Genomic DNA, 25,347 nt, shown 5'->3' on the forward strand with positions numbered 1-25,347 from the left:
AACGTCGTACCGTTTTCTTTGAGAAATTCATTCCTGCGACGATGAGTCGGCCATTGGTGACAGCATAAGTGAATGGAATGATTGTAGCAAAACAAAGTCGTGATGAAAATACTTGTGCTTCGTTTATCAAAGTTCGTATTCTACCCTCAAGCCACAAAAGAAAAAAAAACACCCGGGTTGGGAGAAACAATGCGTGTTTCTCATGATCCCATATACGGAAAGCTTGCAACCCGCTGTGGTAACACGTTGAACCATATTCCCACTCAGCCCAAGTTTCGCCCCATCCCCCCGTGGTGTGTGCTTAGGCCCTCGCTTCCGTCGCTCAACAAACCTTGGGACTATTTTTTTATCATAATTATTATTTCTTTTTTTTTTCATCTATTCCCCTTTTCGTATGTAATCGTCTGTTCGCTGCAAGAAGGAAACCCCCTGCACGTACCCGTTAGGGTCACTAAGTACCTTTTTCTTTTCTTTTTTTTTCCTTTTTTCCCCCTCTTCCTCCTTTCCGAAGGATAAAAAAAGGACTTGAGACGACGGCATGCATGTGCTATAAACGGTCAAGGCGTCCCGGTCTCACCCTGAGAGAAGATTGCGAGGTTCTTGCAGCTTCTGGCGTCCCTTGGCCTTTTGGTAATACATTTTCACGTTCTCCAACAGGAAACGCTGCCGTGTTTCTGTGACCGACAAAAAAAACAAAAGACTCTCTGGGCGTACGCGACGCATCATCTTCATCAACTCACGCCACCTCCTCCTTTTGGCACATTGTTTTATGCAACCACTACGACAGCCCAGCACTAGCCAAGTCCAAGTCGCCGGTATCACAGAGAACCCTTTGTAACCCCCTTCTTTCACACCACCCCTTTTTTTTAGGATCCCAGGTCTCACCTCTCTTTGGGGGTTTGAGATCGATCTTTCTCTTGTCTATAAAACATGGCACACGTCACGGAGATATATACCGTCAAAACCCCAGACTCTGCAACCTTTCCACCCGGCACCATTGAAAAGACCAACGTCCTCATGTCCAAGGAAGAGAGCTCGTCAGACCTGACGACCAAGGGGTCGCACCACGAGGATGTCGCCGACCCGAGGGACAGCGTCATCCCGCCCGGCAACGGTCCCGTACCACCCGAGCTGGCCTGGACCCGCGTCCGGACCATCTGGCAGGATGCCTTTTCAGAGTTCATCGGCACCATGGTGCTGATCCTGTTTGGCGACGGCGTCGTTGCGCAGGTCGTGCTGAGCAGGGGCACCAAGGGTGAATATCAGAGCATATCATGGGGATGGGGGTGAGTCTCTGCTCTTGTTCTGTTATTTTACTTGGGACGATATACAACATCTGGTATATTGGAACGGAACTGAAACTAAAACCTCGTACCAACTATACAGCATCGGCGTCATGTTTGGCGTCTACTGCTCCATGAAATCCGGCGGACACATCAACCCGGCCGTGACGTTTGCCAACTGCGTATACCGCAAGTTCCCCTGGCGACGCTTCCCCATCTACGCCATCGCCCAGATCCTCGGCGCCATGGTCGGCGCGGCAATCGTGTACGGCAACTACAAGGCCGCGTTTGACTTTTTCGAGGGCGGCGAGGGGATCAGGACCGTGGTCGGCGAGAACGCCACGGCCGGCGTCTTTTGCACGTACCCGGCGCCGTTCATGACCCGCACCGGCATGTTCTTCTCCGAGGTCGTGGCCAGCGCCATCCTCATGCTCGTCATCTACGCCCTCGTCGACAACGACGCCGGCCACCTCATGCCGCTCGCCCTCTTCTTCCTCATCTTTGGCATCGGTGCCTGCTTTGGTTGGGAGACGGGCTACGCCATCAACCTGGCCCGCGACTTTGGCCCCAGGTTGGTTTCGTACATGATTGGATACGGCGACGAGGTGTGGTCTGCAGGGGGATACTACTTTTGGGTATGTTCTGAAGTTTTATTTTTATTTTTATTGTGGTCGTTTGTCTTGTCGTCACTCCTTACTAATCTTTCCCTTGAATCACTCTTGCAGATCCCAATGGTGGCCCCATTCTTCGGCTGCCTCCTGGGCGGCTTCATCTACGACGCGTTCCTGTACACGGGCGAGAGCCCCATCAACACGCCGTGGATGGGCTTCAAGCGCCTGACGCAGCCGCGCCGCGACGTCTGGTCAAACACCTACCAGCGCAAAGAGATCAGCAACGTCTAGAACAATACCTTGGCGCAGCTGTTCTTTTTTTCCGGGGGAAAGGAAAGAAGCAAGGTACAGAACAGAGAAAAAAAAAAAAAGAGATGGACCCGCCATTACCGAGGTTCTCCCGCACGGTATGGAGTAAACACCAAAAAGCTCCAAGTTACCAACATGGTGGAGTCCTTTTTTTGATCAACTTTATTTTTCTACGATTTGTACTCTCTCCATCCTTGGCTCCTCCGCACTGCAGAATGTGGATCGCACAACACGAGACCCTTAGCCGCGGGTTTTTTCGTCTCTCCTATTCGATGCACGGATCCTGCAGGAAAGAGGGTCGACTGCTCGAGAAATGCAAGGAATTGGGTCTTTTGTTAGTTTGTCAGTTTCTGTCTATTTTGTCTTTTGTTTTTCGTTTTTAGTCTGGAGACTGCGCAAGCAGGCGCCGGGTCTAGATCGGCGTTCGTCGTCGGCAGACGCCGAGCAAAACTTTCTCCATATACGGGTATTGGCGTTGGTGGAGTTGACAGGAATTTCTTTCCGGGGGCCAAACCAACGGTTCCCCGCTTGCTTACGACTTTGATGGAAGGGCGGGAGAGGGGTCGGGAGGATGAGAAGGTGACGAGATGGCGAAATGAAACCACATGATTCTTTGCAGTTCTGGCGGTGAAAGACGGGGATTTTTATTTTTCTAGAGAAAGACGACAAAAACGGCAGTGGGATAGAATAGTGCTGAGCTGTTCAGGCGCTGTGCGTCTGGCAAAGAAGGCGATACGATAAAAAAAAAGGCATAAAAACAGTCCAGTTGCAGTTCATCGTGCTCTATGTCTAGCCAGCTGTCCGATATGTTTGTTTCCCTTGTCTTCCTATCTAAATTTTATCGGCAGTGGCACTGAGCCGCTTAATTTCGCTTTTAAAGCCGCTTATCACGGGTTAGGAGAGACGGGCGATGTGACGGCGGGGACAAGCGACGTCTTTTTCTTCTCTTCACTTCTTTCATTTTTGCCCTCAAGGCCCCCACAACCCCTAGTCTAGTACTTTCTTGCGATCCTGTGCCACTGTGGAAATGTAACGAGACTAAACCAAACTCGGGAGATTTGGACTGGTTACATTTCATGAGGAGGCGGGAGCCAAGGGAGAGGAGATCAAGTAAGAAAATACAAGGCACACCAAAAATAAAAAACGAACATAAAATAAAAATACCAAGTAACGGCCTTGCCTAATGCGGTAGGTTACTCTCATGTTGGATCACGATTGAATGCGGGGCTCCCTGTCCGCAACTGGTCGGCCAAGGGTCTGGTGTTGTGGGGGTTCGTCGCTGCGAGGGGTTTTGCGTGCTCGGCGCGAAATACTGTCTTGGCGCTTGGCGGAGGATGGGAAAAATTTCTCTTCAAACAAGAACAAAAAGCGACAAGAGACGATGCGGGCGTTGGGACCAATGACTCGATTGGCCTTTCCCCTCTTTACTTGTTCCCGAAAAGAAAGGGGCCCTTGAAAGTCGGGATGGCAGGATAACAAGTCCTTTTGTGCTCAGCTGATTGCTTGCGATTTTGAGCGTCGTTGGTGATTGCGTCGTACTGTGTTTACTGTATGTATTATGCAGGAAGTCCTCCCCAGGGCCCAGAGGGAAGAAAATTGTGGTACATGTGCCCCGTGGGGATTTCCAACTAACGCACATCTCCCCTTCTCCATCGACACACGTCGCCCACGCGAGTTCTGGAATCTCGCTGTGGATCGTCAATTGAACAATGTTCTGGACGAGTCGGTTTTCTTTACCGGTGGTTTGGTCAACTAAAGCATGTGGGAGATCTGAGGCAAATTCAATCCACGCGCGCCATCTCAATTGTCGGGTGGATTGCAGCGACGATCTTTTTTTTCTTTCTTTCTTTTGCAGCTCAACCTCTTTTTTCCTTCTTTCCATGTGCCAAAAACTAAGAAGACAAAAAGGGACAAAAGTGGATTTGGATTTTGCGCAATGCAGCGACAACAATTCGGAATTTTGGATGGTAGGAATCGAACGAAAAGATACAAGCAGCGGACTAAATCGCATGTAACAATAGTAGAATTAATCCAAAATTTCCATTCCAAATGATAAGGCTGGGCGGACAATAGAATTCCAGGGTATATCGTAATTTGTTACAGGCCAAAATACTGTTCTCGAGCTAATCTTGGAGATGAAGACCCATGGAGTCGAGCTGATTGATAGATGATCGTTCGGATGCCAAGATTAACGTTTTAAAAATACCAGCATCACCCTTCCTGCAATCCCATGAGCGAGACAAGGCCATAAAGTGAATGATAAGTGCCCCTTTACTCAGCCCATCGAATACGAAGAACCTGTCACATGGCATTTTGCAGTCGAGCGACCAGATTTGCATGTGCTCGCCAGGAAAGTCCCTTCAGAGTGAGAGCTGCAACCACAACTCTGCAAATACAAGGACAGGACCTATGGTATGAAGTCCTGGCTTGGTGTCATACCGACACTGGTTCGGGACTCTGGCCCGGATGCACAGTTCACCCGTCGGGTCGACTGTGTCGTGTGCATCATTATTGTCAATCTCGCAACCTCATGATCGACATAATGCAATCCGCTATTATTAGCTTTTAGCTTGATTGATAAACATGCTGTTACAGGGCACGACTAGTAACCCACGTGCTTTTTCTGGTAAGTTGGAATAAAGGCTGACGTTTTGTGTGGAGAAAGAGAACTTATTCTTAGAACCGGCAAGGAAGTATAATGTAAAGAATGCTATCAAGCGGGTTAGACCAATTTACAAAGTCGTTTCATCAAAGAGTATAAAGAGTCTGCAATTCCCTCGACTCTAATGGATTATTTTGCACCTTTACCACCCACCCGCACTTGCGATTTCATTTGTCAATTTGCTTTTTTCTTTTTGGCTGGATTTTCCCAGCTGCCACATTCTTTCAATCGCAAAGTCTATTTTTTTCCGACCCAAAGTCCTTCCTTGACAATCCTTTGCCCTGTCTTTTTCTTTCCAAACCCGATCAACAAGAAAAAACTCCATCCATCATCCAAAACATGCACTTCCAAACCATCCTCGCCGTCGCATCAGCGACCATCCTCGCCTTCGGCTCCGGCGCCGCCGCACGCCGAGTAATGGTTCTCCCCATCCAAATCTACCAGGGCAACAACATGATTCTGGAGCTCAAGGACCAAGTAGCCGGCGGCACGGCCTACGCCAGCATCCATCTCAGGGGTCAACCGAGAATGCAACAGTATCCCATCCCCATCTCCAAGACAGGAAACCCAGACCCCTCGCAGTTGCCACCGGGCTACACGGCCATAGCCAATCGTGCCGGAGCGAGAGTAGTCGACCTGCTGCCGGATGGCTCAGTCCCTGGCGCCGGGACGGGCGGCGCACGCAGCCCCAGGTCACCGCGCAGGAGACTCACGGTTCCCGGGGTGACGGACAGGCTGGGTCGGTGATGAAGTGTGGCACACGGAGCGATCAAAGGCCGCGTTATTCGAGGTTCTAGCGTTCGCAATGTTGAGACTGGAAATCATAAGTATGGGTATTGGCGTTATGGAGGTTTTGGGTTTGACTTTTTTTTTGGAATTCTTGTCTCTTTTAGTTTCTTGGTGATATTGGAGCCAACCTATTTCGATACCGATTAGGGACCTGTAATGAATTAACCTTTTTGAAATTAACCTTTTTGACTATTATTAAACTTTTTTTCATGCTGAGGACACTGCAGAAATGAACCAAAGCCCTACAACTGTGTTAGAGAGACCCGACCAGGGGAGACGAGCCACGGAACAGAAGTAAAAGAGCACTTCGCCGTGAGGCGCTAAGCTGTTGTAGTTCATGCCGGTGAAGACATGTGAAACCTGCTGGGAAATGCAAACAACATGAACGCAAAGGGAGTTTCCAGCGGCATTACACCCCAGCAAGGACCCAGTTTGGACGTTCGAGACACTTGGCTTCCTATTATCTGTGCAGCTTGGAGCAGCCAAAGGCAGTGCCAACAGCACATTATTCCTAATCCTCAAAAATGCTCTAATGACGGTATAGTTGTCCAGTGTGCTTGTCCATAGTCATATTCCGCAGAGGCATGCATCGTGTTTATTTAAATTTATTTTATTTTATTTCACAAGATTCCGGCAAACATGAATCGTAAGCAATGCAAAGGTCCCTGAAAATCTTGGCAAGAGTGATTTTGTACAAGCGAGATACACCTCGAACAAGAGGCGAAGGTGGACCAGGGATATACCAGCAACGTTAGTTTAGACAGCAGACGACTGCTGTTATGCAGCCCAAGGGTCCCCGTTTTTACGATTCAAGAGGCCTCATTATGCCGAGAAATAAACCCATGTAGATACCTACTATAGTGGTAGGGGTAAAAAATCCTTCCCCCGGTATATTGTCCGCTGGTGTGGACTTGCTGGGCTTTTGCCAACTCTGGTAATAGTTTTGAACCAAAGAAAATTACCTACCTAGGTACTTGGCGATTCCCGCGAACAATCAAGTTAATAATGGCCCACGCTCACATATGCGGTGACAAGGGGCGGTTTTCTTTTTTTGCCTGCATCCGTGGTAGCTCTGCGACGGATCGACAATTTCATGGCATTCAAGATCGGCAAATGCGCCAACGAAACCACCTGGGCACGTCAATGCGAGGAAAATATCTCAGTGTTCCTGTCTAATCGCTGTTTGTCTCTTACACCTTGATTAACAATCCATCACCAGGACGGGCAAGCGTTTCTGATTGCCCCCAATAACAACATCGGTCTGGAACAATGCTTCACGCAGAACTTGTGTAGGTAACGTTTTACACAAAGGAAATGAATGAAGAACACCAAAAAAAAACAACAACAGCCGATTCCACAATCACAAGAGTACATATACCATCAGAGACTCAGTCAATGACTGTCAAACACCATACAGAAACTGAAATGCAACCCCCAGAGGGACCAAGACACCTACCTCACAGGTAAAACACAGTATCTGCTAGTGCAGGATGCACCCGACAAGCATCCATGGCGGCCTTCCTCCCCTGTTGCTGCACGTCGGCCAGCTTCTTTTCGGCGTCCTTTTTGGCCTGCGGGTTCGCAATCTTGCGAATCTCACCCGCGCTCAGCACAGATGCCGTCTCTGCATCGTCCATGGGCCGGCGGACTTCCAGGAACGCCGCCAGCCAGCATCGGCCGCGCTCGCACAGAATGTCGGCAAAGTAGGCAGGCGTCGCGTAGCTGACGGACCGCGTCGCGCGTCCAAACACGTTACACAGCGAGTACGTCAACATCTCGAGCGTGTCTACCTCGTTGAGCTGCGCACCACCAGTGCTGGCTCCACCACCCCTGCCACCGCCACCGCTCTTGTTGTTGCCACCACCCCTGTTGGCGCCAAGGGGTAGCTTGAGGCCACCACCTCTGCCGCCCTGCGGGGGCCCGCTGCGGATCGGAAGCTGCTCGCCGCGCTCGAAACCCGGGCGAAAGATCTGGTCCATGACGACGATGTAGTGTGCGGGCCGGCCGGTGCCCTTGAGGGCCTCGTGCGACTGCAGGAAAAAGTCCCACGTGTGCGCCTCGGTGATGCCGCGGTCGACGACGGTTCCAGGAGCGACGTTGTTTTTGACCATGTTGGTACGGCCCGTCGAGGTTGGATAGAAGCGCGTGTGATGTCGCTTGCCGACCACCACGACCGTCATGTTGGGCATCTTGCGGCCCCTGTACTCGAGCTCGCAGGCCTTTTCGAGCAGCGGAATCTCCATCCCCTGGACCATGGCGTACTGACCCTTAGAGACGCCGTCGCGGTACACGAGGATGTTTTCGGGCAGAGCGTCCTTGTTCTTGGCTTTCCAGATTCTGAGTCTGCTCTGCAGCATGCTTGTCAGAGCGTCGACTTGTTCCTTCCTAGCCTGCGACTGAATGCCAATCTCGCCCGGCCACTGGGCGAGATTGCTGTCAATGCTTGCAACCATGGCCGCAATGCTCGGGGTTGCCGTGGCACCGGCGGGCGGGTGAGTGACGTCGATGCCGACAATCATGGTCTTGCCTTGTGCCACGATGCCGAGGAGAGAATCCTCAATCTTGTGATTGACTCCGCCAAGCTTCAGGTTGATTTTGAGGCCCAGGTTGCCAAACATCTGATCCGCTCCTCTGGCTGGGAAAAACGTTCGACTTGCTACGCACACCGTCGGCACGCCATAGCAAACGTCCCCCAGATATTTGATCATGTTGTACCGGGAGACATCCTTGTCGGGGAGGATAATTAGCACAAAGTCGAATGGGCGCCGAATTCCATCCTTGGTCTTGGTCGGCTTGAGCATACCAAGCGTTTCGTCCAGAACGCTAAAGTCCTGCGTGGTGCTCCTGCCCACGGTGCAGCTTCGAATCTTGCATTGGTCGAGGTTTATTCCGGCTTTGCTGAGATGCAGGCGAAATGCCTCGAGCTGTGCTACCAGGTGCTGAGAATTTGCCGGATATCGTCCATCCAAAGTCAGGCAGCCCCATGGTCGAGAAGTCCCGCCTCCCACGACCTCGTTGAACTTGCAGTTCCTCATGTTCCATCCTCCTGCACCCATGCTCACCTCCGATCCGAAGCGGTATTGAGGCTTGGGCTGGGGCAGGACGCGTCCTGGGACAGTGATGAGCTCTTTGCCCACAGTGATGTTGTTTTCCGTCTGAAGAGAAATGTGAATGTGTGAGCAAGGGTTCGATCAAGCCTTCTTCTCCAGAGAACTACATCTACTCACCAAGCAGTTATTGACAGAGTTAGAGGCTCCAGTCAAGAGCAGACCTGATCTTGTAATCTGCTCCGCGTTGAACCAGGGACGCTGAGCAGCAAACTCCACCATCTCCTCCATCTGGGCCGGCGTGAGCTTCTCTCGTGCGACTTGTCCCGGATAAACCTCGCAGATGTCGACAGGCATGTAGGTTGGTTTGTCTCGATTGCCGACGTTAATCACTGGGAAGCTTGAATCGAGGGTAATACCGTAGGCTAGATAGAGCAAATGGGCTACCGGTTAGCAAAGGTCAAAGGTGGAGATTTACAAACAGACGGGCTCACCTTGTTGGAAATACTGGCTGACGGTAATGTAGCGTCCCTTCTGACCTTCCCTGGCCAGCCAAAACTGAACATGAGCTGGACCAGCACCAAACTTGGAAATCTTGGGTCGCTCGTTGGGCGGCATGGAAGCACCGTCACCCTCACGCGCCAATCCAAAAATTGTTCTGTACCGCTTTCGAGAAGACTTGCTGCTGCCTGCGCCCTGCCGACTTGCCTTGGATTCCAGGTGAGTGGGTTCCACCCGGAGACGCTTGAGGAACTTGTCCAGACTGAACAAGGAATGCTTGCCGAAAGAATTGATCAGGTTGGCGAGCGTGCCTTGCTTGTAGAAAGCAGCACTGGTGACGTTGATGTTGATGAGGAGTCGACCTGTCGCCGGACGGATGCTGCTGAAGAAGCCGCGAAACGCCTCGAGACCTCCACCAAGGTCCATCACATCAGCTGACGCCCTAGCACCTCTGTCCCTGTTCTGCTGCTGGCCGCCCGGCGGTGGGCGTTGGGGGTTCAGATTAAATGTCCTATTGGCACCGACGGCCACGACAGACTTGTTGGTCTTGTTGTAGTGGTTGAGGAAGATGTTGAGAGCCTGGATCATGTCCAACTTGTTGGCGAATGTGGGTATAGCCTTCTCCTCCGACAAGTACTTGAGAAAGCCCTGCACGCTCAACTCGCCCTGAGCCTCTACCGTGGCCCTGTATGTATTTGGATTCTTGGGGGCCTCCGTGTGTCCGTCTTTGATGAAGTCTAGCGAACTGTTTTTGATGACGTCGAGCTCATCGATGTCAAGCTTGGTGGTTGAAATGAGAAAAGACTTGAAGTCGGAGTAAATCTGACCAAAGGTGGCCAAGTCTTGCTTCCACTTTTCCAAAAAGAGTTGTATGATGCGCTGTTGCTTTCTGCCCGACTCCAAAGGCGAGATGGCGATGCTGTACTTGTACAGAACGAGATCCTTTCCTTTGCCAAACGTCATCTCCACGTAGTTGGTCCACAGCGTAACGGGGATGCCCTTTGAGCCGTAAGCCGGCCGGGGCGGCATCACAGCCTGCTTCTTTTCGGGGGTCTTGGCAGCCTTGATCTTGACAGAGATCTTGTTCTCGAGATCTTTCACGCCATCGTCCACCGGACGAAGCGTACCCCTACCATAAAGAAGTGGTATCAGCTTTTATTCATTCCATGCGGGGAGCCAGGAGCAAATCAAGCCTCACGAGTAGAGCCTGTCCTCCGCGTTTCTGTTCATGGCGGCGGTTCAGCTGTGCCCAAAGCTTCTTTGAGAATGACTATTGGATCTTTTCTGTGGGAAGCGATGCCAGAACGCGCTCGTGGTGGGAAGTAAGTAGCCAAAGAAACGCTAAAGCCAAAAACAGAGTAGGCGGATACCAACGGTCCAAGGTAATAAGGATCAGCGGCTGTTAGTGAGAGAAGATTCGAAAATCTAGGTAGGTTGATGGGAAGATAGTGTCGAGGAGTTCTCCATGCGACTCGCAACAGTGTAAGATTGGAGACTCTTGAAGGGTGGCCATGGAGAAAAAAGGGTCGCGCCTGTGTTTTGGGCCAAGAAGGTAGCCGGACTGGTGTATTACTCCTTTCATGGCAGCTACAAACCATAACAAACTTATTGCAGAGCTGCGCTACTTCCCCTCTTTTCGTGCCACCCAACTCTCATGTTAAAGAAGGGCTTACCCGACAGCTATTGGTGATATTGTTGCATGCTTTTTCTTTGGTGCAACAAAGAGCTTTCCTAGGTGGAGGCGATTTGCAATGAGAATTACGAGGGTGTGCAGGAAGGGCGGCCGGCACATTTCGTCCAGGCCGATATCTGCCAATTGACTGACAGCGAGTCCCTTCCTCAAGTCTACATCTGTTTTTTTATAGGTGGCTGATTCCTACGTGGCTCATGTAGTGCTTGTGCAACAGTTTTGTTTTTTCTTCCGTCGTAGCATTGAAGTAAATCATGTGGCAGTCTTCTGATGAACCAACGCGCCACGAAGCTTACATGCATTCGTACTTGGCCAATCCGGCGACAAAACCACGGGGGTGGATAGGCGTGACACTATGCTAAGTCGCACGGAAAATGAGCGACTCAAAGTCATATTCTTTCAATGGGGAGAACATTCCAAAAAGCTCATTTGGACAACTGATCATGGCTTGGTAGGTATCCGCCCAAATAGGCTTGGTAGCAAAGGTAATTACCACCTAAATAGGCTTGGGAGGTACCCACCCAAACCACCTAAATAGGCATGGTATCTAGGCTGCAGGCCTTGTGCGTCGAGGCCGTGCTCCACGATACGTACCCGGTCGATAAGGAAATCTAGGTAGGGAAGTACCTAGCTAGGTACATACCAACCATTGAATGAATATAAATGGAGCACTCCGGGCAAGAATTTGGGCGAATTGTAAGTGTGTACTCAAGAAATGAATGGAGCAAAAAACAAGGGAAGTACACTATGGGCCTCATCGATAAAGTCTAAGTGCAGGGTAAGTCAAAATACCCCCCCCCCCCCCATGTTTTGCCCCGTCCATATTCATTCAAGGGTTAGTGTGTACGTAGTAATTATACTCCTCCGATCTGCACTTCTTCGACCCTCAGCAATGATGGCGGAGCTGTTCCTCCAACAGCCAGCCTGCTTGGCATCAATTTGCAAGGATTGCAAGCTCGAGAGGGTGTGGTGGGGGGGAGCGGACGGCGGCGGGCTTGGTGGAGCCTCAGACAATCGGTACAGTACTAGAATTCGGGCCACGCACTGCTTGGCCATGCATCCTTCAAGCTCATGCGACTTGGAGTTACGTGCGAGAGGGAGTCCGAGTCCCAGAGCCTCGTCCATTTAAGCTTACGTACTGACTGCAGTTGACTGACTCGTTTGAGGCTTATTTGTGCCTCTTGACTCGTACATATCTTGTCTATATGGGCATATATCAACGCAAGGCCTGCAAGGATAGAATCTTCGCTCATCACTGTATGGTTTTGGGGCCAGTGTTTATTTCTCTCATGGCCCGAACTCGCCGCTGGGCGTTCAAATTCTGAAAATTCTGCCTGAATCTCGATCGGCAGGGTGAAGCGCCAGGATTTAACCCTCGACAATTTATCCCCACAGATTTTTTGCCCAACCAGTCAGATGGCTTGCTCCGGCAGATTCGGCAAAGGAAAATCACCGCTGCAAGCCACTAATCCAATTATTACACAGTAACCAAGCATTATGCAAAATGGAGCAGGTATTTGAAAGAGGCAAGTGACCGACGCAATCTACAACGTACCCAATCACAGAAAAAGTGTCGGCAATGCTAGCCGAGTGTCTGCGTTTGTTGCACAGTGGTGCAGTCAGGTTAGCGACAGAGCAGCGCTTGTTTCAACAGTCGATGGGGCCATGAAGCGAGGGAGGACCTTCGTTGTTCTTGGGAAAGTGTGTGTACCGATCTAGTTTTGTCTCCTGCATCCTCGTTATGATTACATTCCGAGTCCAATTCGATACGGTACCCAGTTCCCGCAGGATCTGCCCATAATAGAATCTCAGTACCTTGCAGGCCCACTACCGCTGGATGCACATCCACAGTCGACAACCGCTGGAACCGTCAACAAAAGAAGCGCTATTTTAGAAAGACGGAGGATATTTGGTCTTCTTCCCCTGCTGTTCCCTGAGGAATCCTGGTTGATTTTCCGTGCAAGGGACGAGTGGCTGCCCACAAATCCGCGAGAACCCGCCCAGCCCGCATGGCCACCAGTTGGCCTGTCGCCTAGGTACATCCTCCGGACTGCGCCCGCAGATATCTTTCATGGGTGCTCGTTCTAGACTAGAACTCGAACTAGACATAAACCATGCCAGGCAACCACACCTTCCATGCAAGCTGCTAATTACATGCGACAGGTACTGAGCCACAAAATACAGTGTAGAGGATCTCGACCCTGTCACGATGATCCATGAAGGAGAGGCTAATACCCCTAACAGTAATCAACTACCCGGTATCGTGGAGTAAACAGGAGGAAAATACGGGCCTTCCAAAGCCGCCTTGACTGCCTATCCGCAGTAAGATGGGAGTTGTTTTTTTTCAAGATATAAGGGGACATTGGGTTCGTTCTGTTGTCCGTTTTCTCTTCCTCGGCATCCAGCATCATCAACAACATCATCAGCAACACTTCACTTTTCCTTACTTTTTTTCCTTTGTTCGCTTCTTTCCTATTTTTCCTTTGTTCATTTCTGTTCAATTAAGCATTTTCCTACATACGTTTCGCCTTTTGTTCTTTACCTATCCACTCGCCCTGTCTCCTTTCTCCCTCGATCTCCCAGAGACCAAACCCTCAATCCCCCTCACCAGTCTTCACCATGCGCTTCAGCTCCGTCTTCGCACTTTCAGCGCTGATCCAGGCTGCTGTATCCGCGCCTATCCCCAGCGGCACCGGCACAGGAAATGCCGTCAACGCCATCACCGACGCCGCGACGGACAGTACGCCCCTCAAGGTCGCAACGGGGGTCACTGCAACCGGCGGTGCACTTTACGGATTGACCGGCCAAGGCCTGGCCTCGGTAAGCTCCCCCATGCCCTGCTTTGCTCAAATTTCTGTCATACAATCCACCACGACACATGCATCTTGTGTTCGTCCCCAGCGTTCACTAACCATAAATTCGCCATGACAGGGGGTAGCAAACGGCCAGGCAGCCGTGGAAGCAGGCGAAAAGACCCAAGCCATCGGGGAAGAGATCGGCTCCCGCGAAACCCAGCTTGCCGGCCTCAAGGACAAACAGGCCGGCCGGAAAGTGGCGACGAAAGGCCAAACCGCGACAAATTTGAATCCGGTGAAAGGATTTCAAGTCTGGAAGGAGGGAGGAGATGTCCGGAGGAAGGCCGAGGGGAACCTCGAGAATGCGGAGAACGACAAGGCCGGCATCCCGCGACCGGGCGCCAGCGGGTGCAAGCGGAGTCTTGGAAGCGCGTGTAATAATCCGGCCCTGGCGTCGGGTTCCAGCGGCAATCCTAGCGCTGCTGCTGCTGCTGCTGCCAAGAATGGTCAAAATGCTGCCCCGGCTCAGAAGCCCGCTGCTGCTGCTGCCCTGGCTCAGAAGCCCGCTGCTGCTGCTGCCCTGGCTCAGAAGCCCGCTGCTGCTGCTGCCCTGGCTCAGAAGCCCGCTGCTGCTGCTGCCCTGGCTCAGAAGCCCGCTGCTGCTGCTGCCAACAAGATTCCGCCGGTTCGAAGCGGCCCCGTCAAGCCTGCAGGAAAAGGTCGCGTCTGAAAGAAGCGCTCTGGGGATATCTTGGTGTGTGGTTATTGATTGATTGTGGAGGTAAAGGAGTTGGGATGGCTACATGGGAATCATGGTTCTTGGTTTCGAGCATATGGTGTTATTGGGTCTTTTTGTGCAGTTCTTCGGGTTTGCATCATCAGAAAAATACCATCTAGTTTTGTTTTTTTCGACATAAATCGTCACATGTCTTCAAAGCACGGGACGTGACAAAACTAGAAATTATTCAAAGTTGGCGGGGACGCCCTAAGCAAGCCCCCAAGATAAAAAGCACGCGCAGTCAACAACAAACAGTAGTCTTACCGGGCGCTCCATATACTTGATTAGTTGTACATTTCTCCGGCCAATTTACCAAAAGGTTAATGGTAAGACGTCGGATTTTAACGGTGGGTGGACACTGGAATGGAAGATCTCGCTTTATCCCTTTGTTAAAAAAGGGTAAAAAAGCGGCAAGTCTTGCGTCGGCCTAATATTTTAACATCTAGAACCTGTAAATTAAACAGTTAATAGTGCTGGTGCATTCTGAATGTACTAAATGTCCGCTTAACCAAGTGAAAGGATAATAGTTTTTATCACAGAACAGTTTTTTTATTGGCTATATTCGAATTATTGCAATACGAGATACCACCAACTTATATTCCTCCAACACTTATACTGCTCAAACTTGAAATCGTTACCCGTGTACTCCGGGGAGAGCAATTGAAGCTTGAATGATGCGTTCCGCTAATCTGTCTACCGAAGTTACGGAATTATTAATTATAGTTAGAACAAGTTCAGAAAGTTTTTAAATTGGGCAAATAGTGTTAAATTCAACAATAACGCACCTAAAGTCATTATGACTAGCCACTGCAGCTACCATGGTGGCGGAAATACTCGTCGGCGCTGTCGGTGGTAAACGAGTCGCATTTATGTTACGACCAGAGAGTTGGGCCGGTACCAGGAAGGCCAGGTGGGGTCACACCCCTCTTCGCGACACCTGCCCAAAAAAAATCACCGACCGGCAGAAAGGGGATTACTTAAAGGAAGGAATTACGTAATACCACGTAATTGCCAAAACAATAATTTCAATAATTTTTTGAAATTATAACAAATTAAAAAAAATAATTTCACTAATTTAGTAAAATTAGGAAAAATTACATTTGGAACATTAATTATATAAAACACGTTTATTATTATATGAATAAAATTTAGTTTAGGATTGTTTAGCAGCAATTAATTTATTACTTACCCAAAAATCGATTATAATTTCACCCCAATTATTAAAAATCCCCAATTACCCAATTAAACGTTTAATTGCTTTAACCCATTATATTTTATTATAAGAATAGGTTACCCGATATTTTAATCGTAATATTTTAATTATTTCTGTTCAGTATTTTGTTTTAAAATATACCAAACAATACCGCCGAAATAATATTTTCCAATAAAATTACCTTTTAAATCCCCTTTATTACCAATATTCCGGCCAATATTAACGTTTTGCGTTAAATAATTGCGACGTTTTAAACCGAAAATCGACAATTTTAAAAACAAATAACCGAATAAATTAATCGAATTAATAGAAATTATATTGAATATTTTTTATTATTATTATATAATAATATTATAGGTATTTTGCAGGGATTTTTTACGGAAACCCGGGCATATTTTTATTTTAACGAAAATAATTTCGATAATAATATAAATAAAGTTATTTACGCAATTTCGTTTTTAAAAAACGACGCGTTCGCCTAATTCGAACCAATTTTGCGAAATTATTTAAATTATAATAAAAAAAAACCATAAAATTAAAATTAACCGTATTTTCGACAATTATAACAATTTCGAAAAATATTTTAGGGAAATATTTGGTAATTTAAACGAAAAACGTACGGTTAAACGTAAATTAATGCGTTTTACCCAAACCAAATCGGCATTTAAATATACCAGTAAATTTCGACAAATTACCGCCAAATTATTATGGGGTAAAAAGGCCCTAATAATACGTTTTTGTACGGAATTTAAAAAAAAAATTAAAAACAAATTGGTTAAAAAAAAAACAACCCAATTGTCACAGACCTGAAGGACAGCCACTGGGCTGTCGCTTAGTCATGACCCCTGTCACGTGAAGGCGCGAGGGCCGAGCGCCTCGCGCGCGTATATCTACGCGAAATCTCTGCAGTCTCCGATATGTAGCTCCTCGAGCTACGTCTTCGTCAACAACCACCTGCTACCCTGTACCTGGAAGACTAGATAGCCAATATACTCTGTCCTGTTACCTGATCGCCCGCACCTACCTGTCCGCCCTGCCTGCCCGTGACATATTTACTATTTTTAAAAATTAAAAATCGACCAGAATTCGAAACCGTATTACCAGGCGAATTTATAAAAAAATTATTAATATAAATAAAAAATAGGAAATACCAAAAAACGATTTACCAACGGAATTTTGCGCAAAAACATTTATTTTATCCAATAAAAAAAAATTTAAAAGATTTATAAAAAAAATTAAATCCCAAACAAAATTAGAATCCGGAAAAAATAATTCCAGGGATATTTTAGGAAAAATTTCGGTTAATTACCGCCGTTTCTCTTATTTTATTTTTTACGTTCCACGCAATCCAATTTTTCCAAATTATTAATATTGCGAAATACGGTTCGTATTATTTTTTCGAATTATATTCGTTTTTATTTTCGAAACCGTTTAATTTTTATATTAATTTAACGACGCGTTTTTTCCGCGGTTTTTATTTTAAATTCCATTTGGGTATATTAAAAACCAATATTCCGAATTTTCGCGGAAAAAAAACCCAAAACGTCGCAATTAAAATAATTAAAACGCAAATATTCCACGTAACGAAAAAGATCCTAAAACGAAACCAAATATTAAACCACCCCACGGAATTCGCACGAAAAATAAAAAGGTATTTCCATTGCGGACGCCAAAAAGGAAAAAAAAAAAAACGACGTTCCGTTAATAAATAATTAAATTTCGATTTAATTACGCGGTTAAATATAGCGCAAAAAAATTAATCAAAAAAAAACAAAATTAAAAATAAAAAGTAGGGAAATATAAATTATTTAAAACCAAAAACATTTGGCCAAAAAAAGGAAATTTAATATTATAATTAAAAAATTGGGCCGGTACCAGGAAAGCCAGGTAAGGTTATATTTTTTTTCGCGATATTTGCCCAAAAAAAATTATATAATACCACGTAATTGCCAAAATAATAATTTCAATAATTTTTTAAAATTATAACAAATTAGAAAAAATAATTTTATTAATTTAGTAAAATTAGGAAAAATTATATTTGGAATATTAATCATATAAGGCACGTTTATTATTATGTAAATAAAATTTAATTTAAAATTGTTTAGCAGCAATTAATTTATTATTTACCTAGGAATCGATTATAATTTTACCCCAGTTATTAAAAATCCCCAATTACCTAATTAGACGTTCAATTGCTTTAACCCACTGTACTTTACCATAAGAACAGGTTACCCGATATTTTGATCGTAACAATTTACCGCATTTAAAAAGCTTATCCTCGCGGGCTTGAAGTTTAAAACCGTGTTTCACCGCAACTTCAGTGCCACTAGTAACTCCATTTTGAAGCTCACGGCTTGTGGTAGGTCCACAATTGGCCCGGATTGGAAAGGCGGCGACACTAAGGGAATAAAAGGCAATAGCCAAAGCGATCTTGGAAACTTGCATTTTGTAAAGTTCGAAGGAAGTAACAAAAGTTCTTAAAGTCTAAGAGATGTAGGTGTTAATAGCGTGATGTGGAAAGCGATGAGGAAAAGAAAAATGGGAAGATTTGGGAAAACGAGGTGGTATATTTATATAAAAGCGCAGCATATACTTTATAATAACAGACGATGTATAATAATAAATATAAATTTGGACTGAAATTACTACGTACTGTCACGGCCAGGCATACATTGGAGAACCTCAGTGTATTAGGCGCTATCGACGAAAATTCTAAACTGAAGAGAAGAGAGAAATTACAATCGTCGACGCGCTCAAGAGACGCGCTTAAATCCGGAGGTAGTGGATCCTTGTCCGATCCCTGGCTCGGTGTGGAGCCGAGTCGTGATTCTGAGGGTAGGTCTAGGGGCCTGATCCTCACGTGATTCTGAGGGTAGGTCTAGGGGCCTGATCCTCACGTGATTCTGAGGGTAGGTCTAGGGGCCTGATCCTCACACGTACTCGACCGTTACAATTGCTAAAATAATTTAGTAAAACAGATCGATTCATTCAAATATAACAACTACTATAAGTTTCTGATGCGTGTTTATTTATAACATTTGCCAAGCTTTTTATATTTTTATTGTTCGTCTGCATTGATTTTCGTACCTCCCCGTAGTAACCTGATCCTGGTACTTAGTTTATTATCTAACCTTTACAGAATACAAATAATCTTTTTTAGACCGACAATTTATTTTTAACCAATAAAATACTTGTATGTACGTCTTGCTTGATATTATTTGCAGTAAGCTCTAATACTCCGCAAATGCCAGCACAAGTTACGTCAGTCATAAACTGTTCAAACTACAAACAGCCTTTGTGAGGTGATTTTAATTTGTGGCTTACTGATTAGCGAACAATATACAGTAATGGGACCGGTTGGATGGAAGTCATGGTTTGGCAGTTTGGGCGCATAGCGTGAGTAGGGTCTTTTCTGTGCATTAAACCCGATTAAGATAGGAAATTATTCAAGTTGGCCGGGCTGTACTAAACAAAACTATCGGGTCGCCCATAAATCAGAGACCGAGACCGTTGCCTAGTTTGGGCCAGCCCCTTGCACAATAGACTGCAACGCCGCCAAGCTGGACGCCAGACTTTTCCTTTGGACCTCCTCATACAGACCGTCCGGGTTGATGGTGGCAGAGCCCAACGCCCTTTCCATGCCGATGTGATCCGGCGACGCCTTGATGACCTCCTTCTCCACCGGCTCACTCTTGCCGTCCTGCGGCAGGTTGGACTGGAAGATTCCCGCTGCGGAGAAGGGCAGAAAGTCCTCGTACGTAATCGGCACCCTTTCGAGGAAGCCTTGGCCCACCAGCCGCTCCACATCGGCCTCGGGCACGTGACCCAGCGGCACAAGGTCATCTGCGCCGGGCCGCTTGGACCCCAGGCGGTATTCGTAGTACACGAGACCCCGCGCGCAGAGCTCGTCCCACTGGTCGGGATACCGGACAAAGGCTTTTGCCATGGCCGCGTCGATCTCGGGGATGCTCTTGCCCGCGCTGCTGGCAAAGGCCTCCTCGAGCAGCTCGTCGTACAGCCGGCGACCGGCAGGCGTCACGGCGGCACCGCGCTCCTCGATCTCGCCGAATCGCGCCTTGTGGGAGGCGCTGATCAGATTGGTGGCGGCGGCATCTTGGTCGGTCGCCTCGTCGCTCTTGAAGCGGATGGCCTCCTCGAGGGCGAGGAAGCTGGTCTGACGCAGCAGGATCTGGCATTTGCGGGGAGGCGGGCCCTCGATGCGATCCTTGACGGCCATGCCCTCGTCCAGCATGGCCGCCTGAGTCAGGCCAATGTCTAGCGTGCGGGGGGTCAGGTGGTTAATGTGGGCCGTCCGGAAGCAGGCAATGTCGGCTAGGATCGGGTGCTGCTCCCTCAGCGTTCGGTACTCGGCAAGCGTCGACGCCGCCACGGGCGCCCACCGGAAGATTTGCATCGCCTCGCGGATGAAGACGTCGGCCTCGTCGATCGGGATTCCGTTTTGCGCCTCGGCCCGGTCCAGCAATTGCATCAGCTCCTCGCTAAACAGGTTGCGCTTTGACAAGAGTTGCAGCGCGAGTCGGCGCGCCTCCTCGGAGCGGATCAGGTCTGTGCGGAGCAGCGTCGTAAAGACGCGGAACGGGTTGCGTCTCAGAGAGCCCGAGTCCGGCGGCCTGAAGCATGTGGCGTGCATGGGCAGACCAGCTGCCGAGAGGTCGTAGTATCCGACGGGGTGCATCCCCAGGAGAGCAAATATGCGCCGCACCGTCCCGAGCTCCGATGCTTTGCCCAGGCGGATTGCACCGTGGCGCTCCATGGTAAGTTGATCGAGGGCATCAGAGCTGGGGGGCTCGTCTGAAGAACGCTCCAGCACTTTCTTGTTGACCCCTTGCACGATCCGCATCAGGTCGCCGTACAGAGGCACCTCGTTCTTGTACATTTGCGACATGGCCATCGCAAACGCTGCGCGGAGCTCATCGGGCTGCACGAGGCCGTCACCTGCCGCGGGCGGGGCACCGTGGGCCGGTTCTTTAGGGGATGTCAATGTGGAAATCATTTTGGGGCAGGTTTTTGTAAAGTTAAATCCATGTGCTCCGGCGGTTAAATTAAGACGCCATGGTCTAACTTTTAAGTCTCAAATGAGAGATCCCATATCTCCAGGAAAATGCCAAGACACACAGAGTTACCTAAGCCCGGTTATCGACTACTACGTATTCGTGGCCCACTGATATCATCGGCCCCAATACCCCGCCATCGGCTTCATATCTATACCACGGCTCAATATTTAACCCGTGTCAGTATGGGGGCATTCCCGCCCGCCCCCACCGCAGGTTTCGTATCGCGGGTCTCTGCAGGGAACATTGTGTTAAGCCGCCTGCATCTACGACACAAAGACGCCGGTATTCGGCGCATCGGTGGCCCGGAATGGATAGTTTTGTTTATTCCAGCGTGGACATCACCCGCGTACACAACGTCGGCGAAATGCGTCCAACTGCACGCTCCATGACTAACAAACGTAGCTTGACATAGTGACTCGAACCTTTTGGTTGCGAAACAAAACTACCAAATCACAATGAAGGCGATGAAAATATGCATAAAGACTCAAAGACAAAAACCTTTCACTAGCTGGGAGTAGTTCGTGAATAATACATAACTCTTGTAATATATTCATAACGGTGTGGGTTCGTTTATGCGCGTCAAAGCCAAGAAGCTTCCGAACTGTCGTGCCCTAAATGTGTGCTGAATCTGCTTTTGCCTTCAAACTTTGGCCAGCAATCCTCATCGAGCGAAATATTCAATGCCCTCGTTGCTCAGACTAGTCTAGATCTAGTATTTTTCTGTATCTTGATGGCTAAGATTTAGATATATAGTGGACTTCAAACTCTGATGATGATTGGAACAAGAAAGGCCGTCGTTTGGCTAACAGGGGGGGTAAGAGGAAATTCAGATGAAATTGCTTGCGATCGACAAAGCTCAACGTAGTTCAGAAGTTAAAAAATAACATGTCATCATAATCCACAACATGTGCGATTTTCTTCTACTGGTGGCGCCACGTGCAATCGTCGTCTTTGTGTGATAGTTAAATGATCTGCAGGGTTACGTTGGATCTTTGGTGTGGCATTGTTGGACCAAGCTGCTGATTTTCTACCGATAGTCATGGGTGCTTTTAGTAAGGTAGGTAGGAATTCACCCAAGGCCCGAGTAGCGAGGTGAACAGGATAAACAACCACGCCATTCCTTAATCGGTGTCTCTGAGCTGTTTTTTTTCAATCCATTGAGTGAGCACGGAGACCTGCATCCGGTGAGCAAAGCCTACGAATCGCAGGAGCCTTCGAGCTTCTGGGTTTTAAAGCTATGCCTCTTTTCAGTCCGTGGAGTGCAGTGAGCTATGGGTTACATTAAATTCATACAATGACAAATACTACCAAGTATCTCATATGTCACTATAAGATGCTATCAATACTAAAAAGGCAATTGCAGGTTGAGAATGCAGTTGCGCTATTTTGAATATTTGTCTCAAGAGACAGCTGGAAAAGTTATATAAACAAACGAGCAAAAAAAGAAAAAAAGAAAAACCTGGTATCTACCCATCTACCTCTAAGGTTTTCTACCTGAGATACTAGTTGAAGTAATTATAGGGTCTGACCACCTTCTTTTTCTTCAAATCAGGACGCGCGCTTATATAATCCCAAGCCGCAGCATCCCCTTTAGTTGCGTCGAAATCACCCAAGCTGTCAACTTTGTTGCCCTTGCTAATTAGGTAATTAACAGCCGGAGCTCCGCCAAAAGCTTTCCCGTAAACCGATACCTCGTGCCCATGTGGTATATGGTTGACCACTGTTGGGAAGCAGTTTCCATCCAACTTGATCTTGAACTTGTAGTGTGCAACTTCCATGGTAACCTCTCCGGGGCCTTGGATCTCATGCACACCACCCCAATTCTCCACAAATTCTCCGTCTTTGCTGAGTGCGACGAAGCATGGTCGGCCGCTGACGATGGCACTGCCCCAGCCAAAAGCCAAGATGACAGCGACTCCAATTTTATTGGTAAAATGCATAATGCCGATGATTTAATGTAATGCAGTGCTTAGATGGTAGATAAGTAAGCGTTAAAAATGGTGTCAAGGTGCCTTTGCTTTTTTATTGTTCTTTGAAACCAATGTTAAAAAGCTGCCGGTAAAGTACAATTCAGAAAAGAAGTAACGGGTTGAGCGTCGCAATTTATATCCGAGCAAAGGCTTAATGGTTATATACATGGTAGGAGTTCTAAACTCTAATCGTCTATTAATGAGGCAGGGATGCCGGCCCTGGTCGGGATAAGGGGGATTAAGGAAAAGCCAAGCAATAAATTACGCACCTGTAGTAAAGCTGCAAGTAATTTCAAAGGTAAAAATAAGTACCTTGCCCACAGCATAAGCTAGGCTCGGCGCATATCTTTGACCGTACTAAGCCTTTTACGAGGCACAGCCTCCCTTCCCTAGTGTTCCGTTTGTCCCCTTGTCCTAGTCAGTCCAGGGCTGTAGTACTAATGCGGAATCTAACCCAAGGACATTGAATTTGACTGACATTTTACTACGTATAACTTCGGGATGGCCGATCCTTGATAGGCTCTACGCGGAATAATTAATACTACCACTGTCTCATCAGTCGTAGAAGCCACGACTCGGAGCTGGGAGTAACGCAATACTTTGTTCTATATGATATTAAAGATCCAACTCAATGATAATCCATCTTTCCTCCGGCGCATCTCATTCATCTTCCACTTTTCGTAATTCCCTACCCACATTTCGATTTCTAGTTTCTCCACGCATGTCAGGGGCCTTCTCGTCTTCTTGCCTATTTACTATGCAGCCATGCAAGCTCCTTGCTATTTTTAGCACTTGGCATTCATATAAACTCCTTACCTACTAGGAGCAGCTGTACCGAAGGGTGGTGCCAGAAGTGTTCCCCGGGTCAGACCCAGGCCAAGACCCGCATATCATTGCCCAAGACGCGGGTGTATAGAAAGTAGGTGTACATTTCTCTAAGTGACGCAAGGCAGGAGCTGTTTAATTGAAAGTCCCTCTTCCGGCTAACGGGATTAAACATATGTGAAGGACAAGTACAGTAACAAACATATGCATTTGGCCACGCAACCGTACTGCCGATCTCTCCTGCACCACATTAGTTTTCAGTCTTTTTACATAAACGTTTATATTTCATTTAATGGTAGCCTATGAAAGTCCCTATATTATCAAATGGATTAATTGCATAGGATCCGGGTTTTTTGCTTGGCACCAAATTTGGATATATTTAGAAAAAAAGATCCAACGGGATGCCTCATCCACTGATAGATCGATTTATGCATATTATTATATAATCACGACGCAAATAAAGGACCCAAACGTTGATAACTTTGTTTACAATAGTGGTCTTTCTTGATTCGCGAAACATAAGCACTATTTTAAATGTATCTGGTTGGTAATTATTATTCAAACGCGACGGCGAAATAGTAAAACCTTCAAATTGCAAAGATAAAATGTAGTCCAGCAAAGTTAGGATTTTAATTTCGCACCCCCGGCAAAACGTAAAAGGTGGTAGGGGATTTATTGTTGATACGCAAATTCAACACAAAAGGTATCATTTCCACGAAAATGACTTTATCCCCTAACAAAGGCCAGAAAGTCTTTCGAGTGAATCATAAAAGCGTATTTACTATCCAATCGGGCCTAAAACAAAACGGCATAATTTCCCTGACCAGGCTTATGGTTTTATCCCTGTTGGTAGCGACGCACGGCACTGACAAGATCTGGAACACCTTTCGGGCGCGAGTTGCGGGTGGCATACCAGCTTCCCGTCCTTTGTGCAGCCGCAAAAGCTGCGGCAGCCTTCCGTGAACGGACCGCAGTGAAGCTCGTATTCAGGGGTGACGCCCTTGTTCGCGTCGGTGGCGGCGTTGCTGCCTACGCCTTTGGCATGGGCAGCGGCTAGGGTTCCAAAGAGGGAGAAGAGAAAGTATGAGGGGCGCATTGCGCTGTGGGACTATTTTAGGTGTATATTTGAACGAAATCAGGCGACCTTGTGTAAGATTTCTATGACAATCGTTGAGAATGTTGTCTTTTCTGCGCGGTGTCAAGATTTATAATGACTTTAACATGCAAATTGCCGAGATCAAAATCTGCCATACCTGTTCCAAATAAGACAACCACATTACATTTAGTTTAGTGGTTTATGACGCATTGATGGGGAGTCTAGACTTGTTAGCCGGTCAGGGATGAAGGCATCGGTCACATCCGGCTGCCAACCAGGTACTTGCCGAGTCAATTGCTATTCTATATAGTAGCAGTTAAGGAAAATCTGTTCCAGGTCATACACCGTCTTTGCACACAAAAATAACTCGATGCATAATTAATTTAACCTTTGCTTCTATGTCAGGAAGGCCTGTGTAAGCACCTGCACCATCTAAACCTAAACCAAGCGCGCAGGTCACGGAATGATTGAAAAAACAAGGCAGTACGCCAGTCGGTTCTTTTCAATTGTCACGTTTGCAGTCCATGCAGGAGATTCTTTGCAAGGGGCGAATCGACTCGCTGAAAGTTTATCTGCAGCTTCCAAGAAATGCTGCAATCTGTGCTTTCAACAGTTTGAATGTGCCACGTTCATGCCTTCTGTTACGACTTTGCTGCGGATGGAGCTCGACTATTTTATGACTGCATCGCTGAGGAGCCATTCT

General features: G+C 47.6%; 8 protein-coding genes across 8 annotated transcripts; 3 read left to right on the forward strand and 5 right to left on the reverse strand.

The window, feature by feature from the left end:
• Positions 1-930: 930 nt before the first annotated feature.
• On the forward strand, positions 931-2,185 carry MGG_13615 (uncharacterized protein; the record flags this gene model as incomplete). The annotated part of the gene is made up of 3 exons (XM_003717454.1): positions 931-1,286; positions 1,387-1,918; positions 2,009-2,185. The coding sequence occupies 3 exons, from the start codon at positions 931-933 to the stop codon at positions 2,183-2,185; spliced, it is 1,065 nt and encodes a 354-aa protein (XP_003717502.1).
• A 3,019-nt stretch (positions 2,186-5,204) lies between these two features.
• Positions 5,205-5,612, forward strand: MGG_10004 (uncharacterized protein; the record flags this gene model as incomplete). The annotated part of the gene is made up of 1 exon (XM_003717455.1): positions 5,205-5,612. The coding sequence occupies one exon, from the start codon at positions 5,205-5,207 to the stop codon at positions 5,610-5,612; it is 408 nt and encodes a 135-aa protein (XP_003717503.1).
• Positions 5,613-6,798: 1,186 nt separating this feature from the next.
• Positions 6,799-11,063, reverse strand: MGG_13617 (uncharacterized protein). Its single transcript, XM_003717456.1, has 4 exons — positions 10,401-11,063; positions 9,196-10,331; positions 8,882-9,126; positions 6,799-8,809 (listed from the first exon to the last, which is right to left on the reverse strand). The coding sequence occupies exons 1-4, from the start codon at positions 10,430-10,432 to the stop codon at positions 7,112-7,114; spliced, it is 3,111 nt and encodes a 1,036-aa protein (XP_003717504.1). The 5' UTR covers positions 10,433-11,063; the 3' UTR covers positions 6,799-7,111.
• A 2,163-nt stretch (positions 11,064-13,226) lies between these two features.
• Positions 13,227-14,969, forward strand: MGG_10001 (uncharacterized protein). The gene is made up of 2 exons (XM_003717457.1): positions 13,227-13,712; positions 13,824-14,969. The coding sequence occupies exons 1-2, from the start codon at positions 13,512-13,514 to the stop codon at positions 14,415-14,417; spliced, it is 795 nt and encodes a 264-aa protein (XP_003717505.1). The 5' UTR covers positions 13,227-13,511; the 3' UTR covers positions 14,418-14,969.
• Positions 14,970-17,801: 2,832 nt separating this feature from the next.
• On the reverse strand, positions 17,802-18,189 carry MGG_17248 (uncharacterized protein; the record flags this gene model as incomplete). Its single annotated transcript, XM_003717458.1, has 2 exons — positions 17,885-18,189; positions 17,802-17,805 (listed from the first exon to the last, which is right to left on the reverse strand). The coding sequence occupies exons 1-2, from the start codon at positions 18,121-18,123 to the stop codon at positions 17,802-17,804; spliced, it is 243 nt and encodes an 80-aa protein (XP_003717506.1). The 5' UTR covers positions 18,124-18,189.
• Positions 18,190-18,943: 754 nt separating this feature from the next.
• On the reverse strand, positions 18,944-20,795 carry MGG_10000 (uncharacterized protein). Its single transcript, XM_003717459.1, has one exon. It carries the CDS (start codon positions 20,690-20,692, stop codon positions 19,193-19,195), a length of 1,500 nt encoding a protein of 499 aa, XP_003717507.1. The 5' UTR covers positions 20,693-20,795; the 3' UTR covers positions 18,944-19,192.
• A 1,460-nt stretch (positions 20,796-22,255) lies between these two features.
• On the reverse strand, positions 22,256-22,693 carry MGG_17249 (uncharacterized protein; the record flags this gene model as incomplete). Its single annotated transcript, XM_003717460.1, has 1 exon — positions 22,256-22,693. The coding sequence occupies one exon, from the start codon at positions 22,691-22,693 to the stop codon at positions 22,256-22,258; it is 438 nt and encodes a 145-aa protein (XP_003717508.1).
• A 1,581-nt stretch (positions 22,694-24,274) lies between these two features.
• Positions 24,275-24,644, reverse strand: MGG_17250 (uncharacterized protein; the record flags this gene model as incomplete). The annotated part of the gene is made up of 2 exons (XM_003717461.1): positions 24,275-24,343; positions 24,462-24,644. The coding sequence occupies 2 exons, from the start codon at positions 24,642-24,644 to the stop codon at positions 24,275-24,277; spliced, it is 252 nt and encodes an 83-aa protein (XP_003717509.1).
• Positions 24,645-25,347: the final 703 nt, after the last annotated feature.

This window comes from Pyricularia oryzae, chromosome 4, assembly GCF_000002495.2.
Source record: "Pyricularia oryzae 70-15 chromosome 4, whole genome shotgun sequence".
Lineage (NCBI taxonomy): Eukaryota > Fungi > Ascomycota > Sordariomycetes > Magnaporthales > Pyriculariaceae > Pyricularia > Pyricularia oryzae.

What these genes read in the sequence shown, in the direction of transcription:
- MGG_13617 (XM_003717456.1), bottom strand. Translation starts at nt 10,432, where the DNA reads ATGAACAGAAACGCGGAGGACAGGCTCTACTC. An exon ending in CAGCCAGTATTTCCAACAAG is followed by an intron (nt 9,127 to 9,195) that starts GTGAGCCCGTCT and finishes TGCTCTATCTAG; the next exon opens with CCTACGGTATTACCCTCGAT. An exon ending in ACTCTGTCAATAACTGCTTG is followed by an intron (nt 8,810 to 8,881) that starts GTGAGTAGATGT and finishes ATTTCTCTTCAG; the next exon opens with ACGGAAAACAACATCACTGT.
- MGG_10000 (XM_003717459.1), bottom strand. Translation starts at nt 20,692, where the DNA reads ATGATTTCCACATTGACATCCCCTAAAGAACCGGCCCACGGTGCCCCG.
- MGG_10001 (XM_003717457.1), top strand. Translation starts at nt 13,512, where the DNA reads ATGCGCTTCAGCTCCGTCTTCGCACTTTCAGCGCTGATCCAGGCTGCT. An exon ending in CCGGCCAAGGCCTGGCCTCG is followed by an intron (nt 13,713 to 13,823) that starts GTAAGCTCCCCC and finishes TCGCCATGACAG; the next exon opens with GGGGTAGCAAACGGCCAGGC.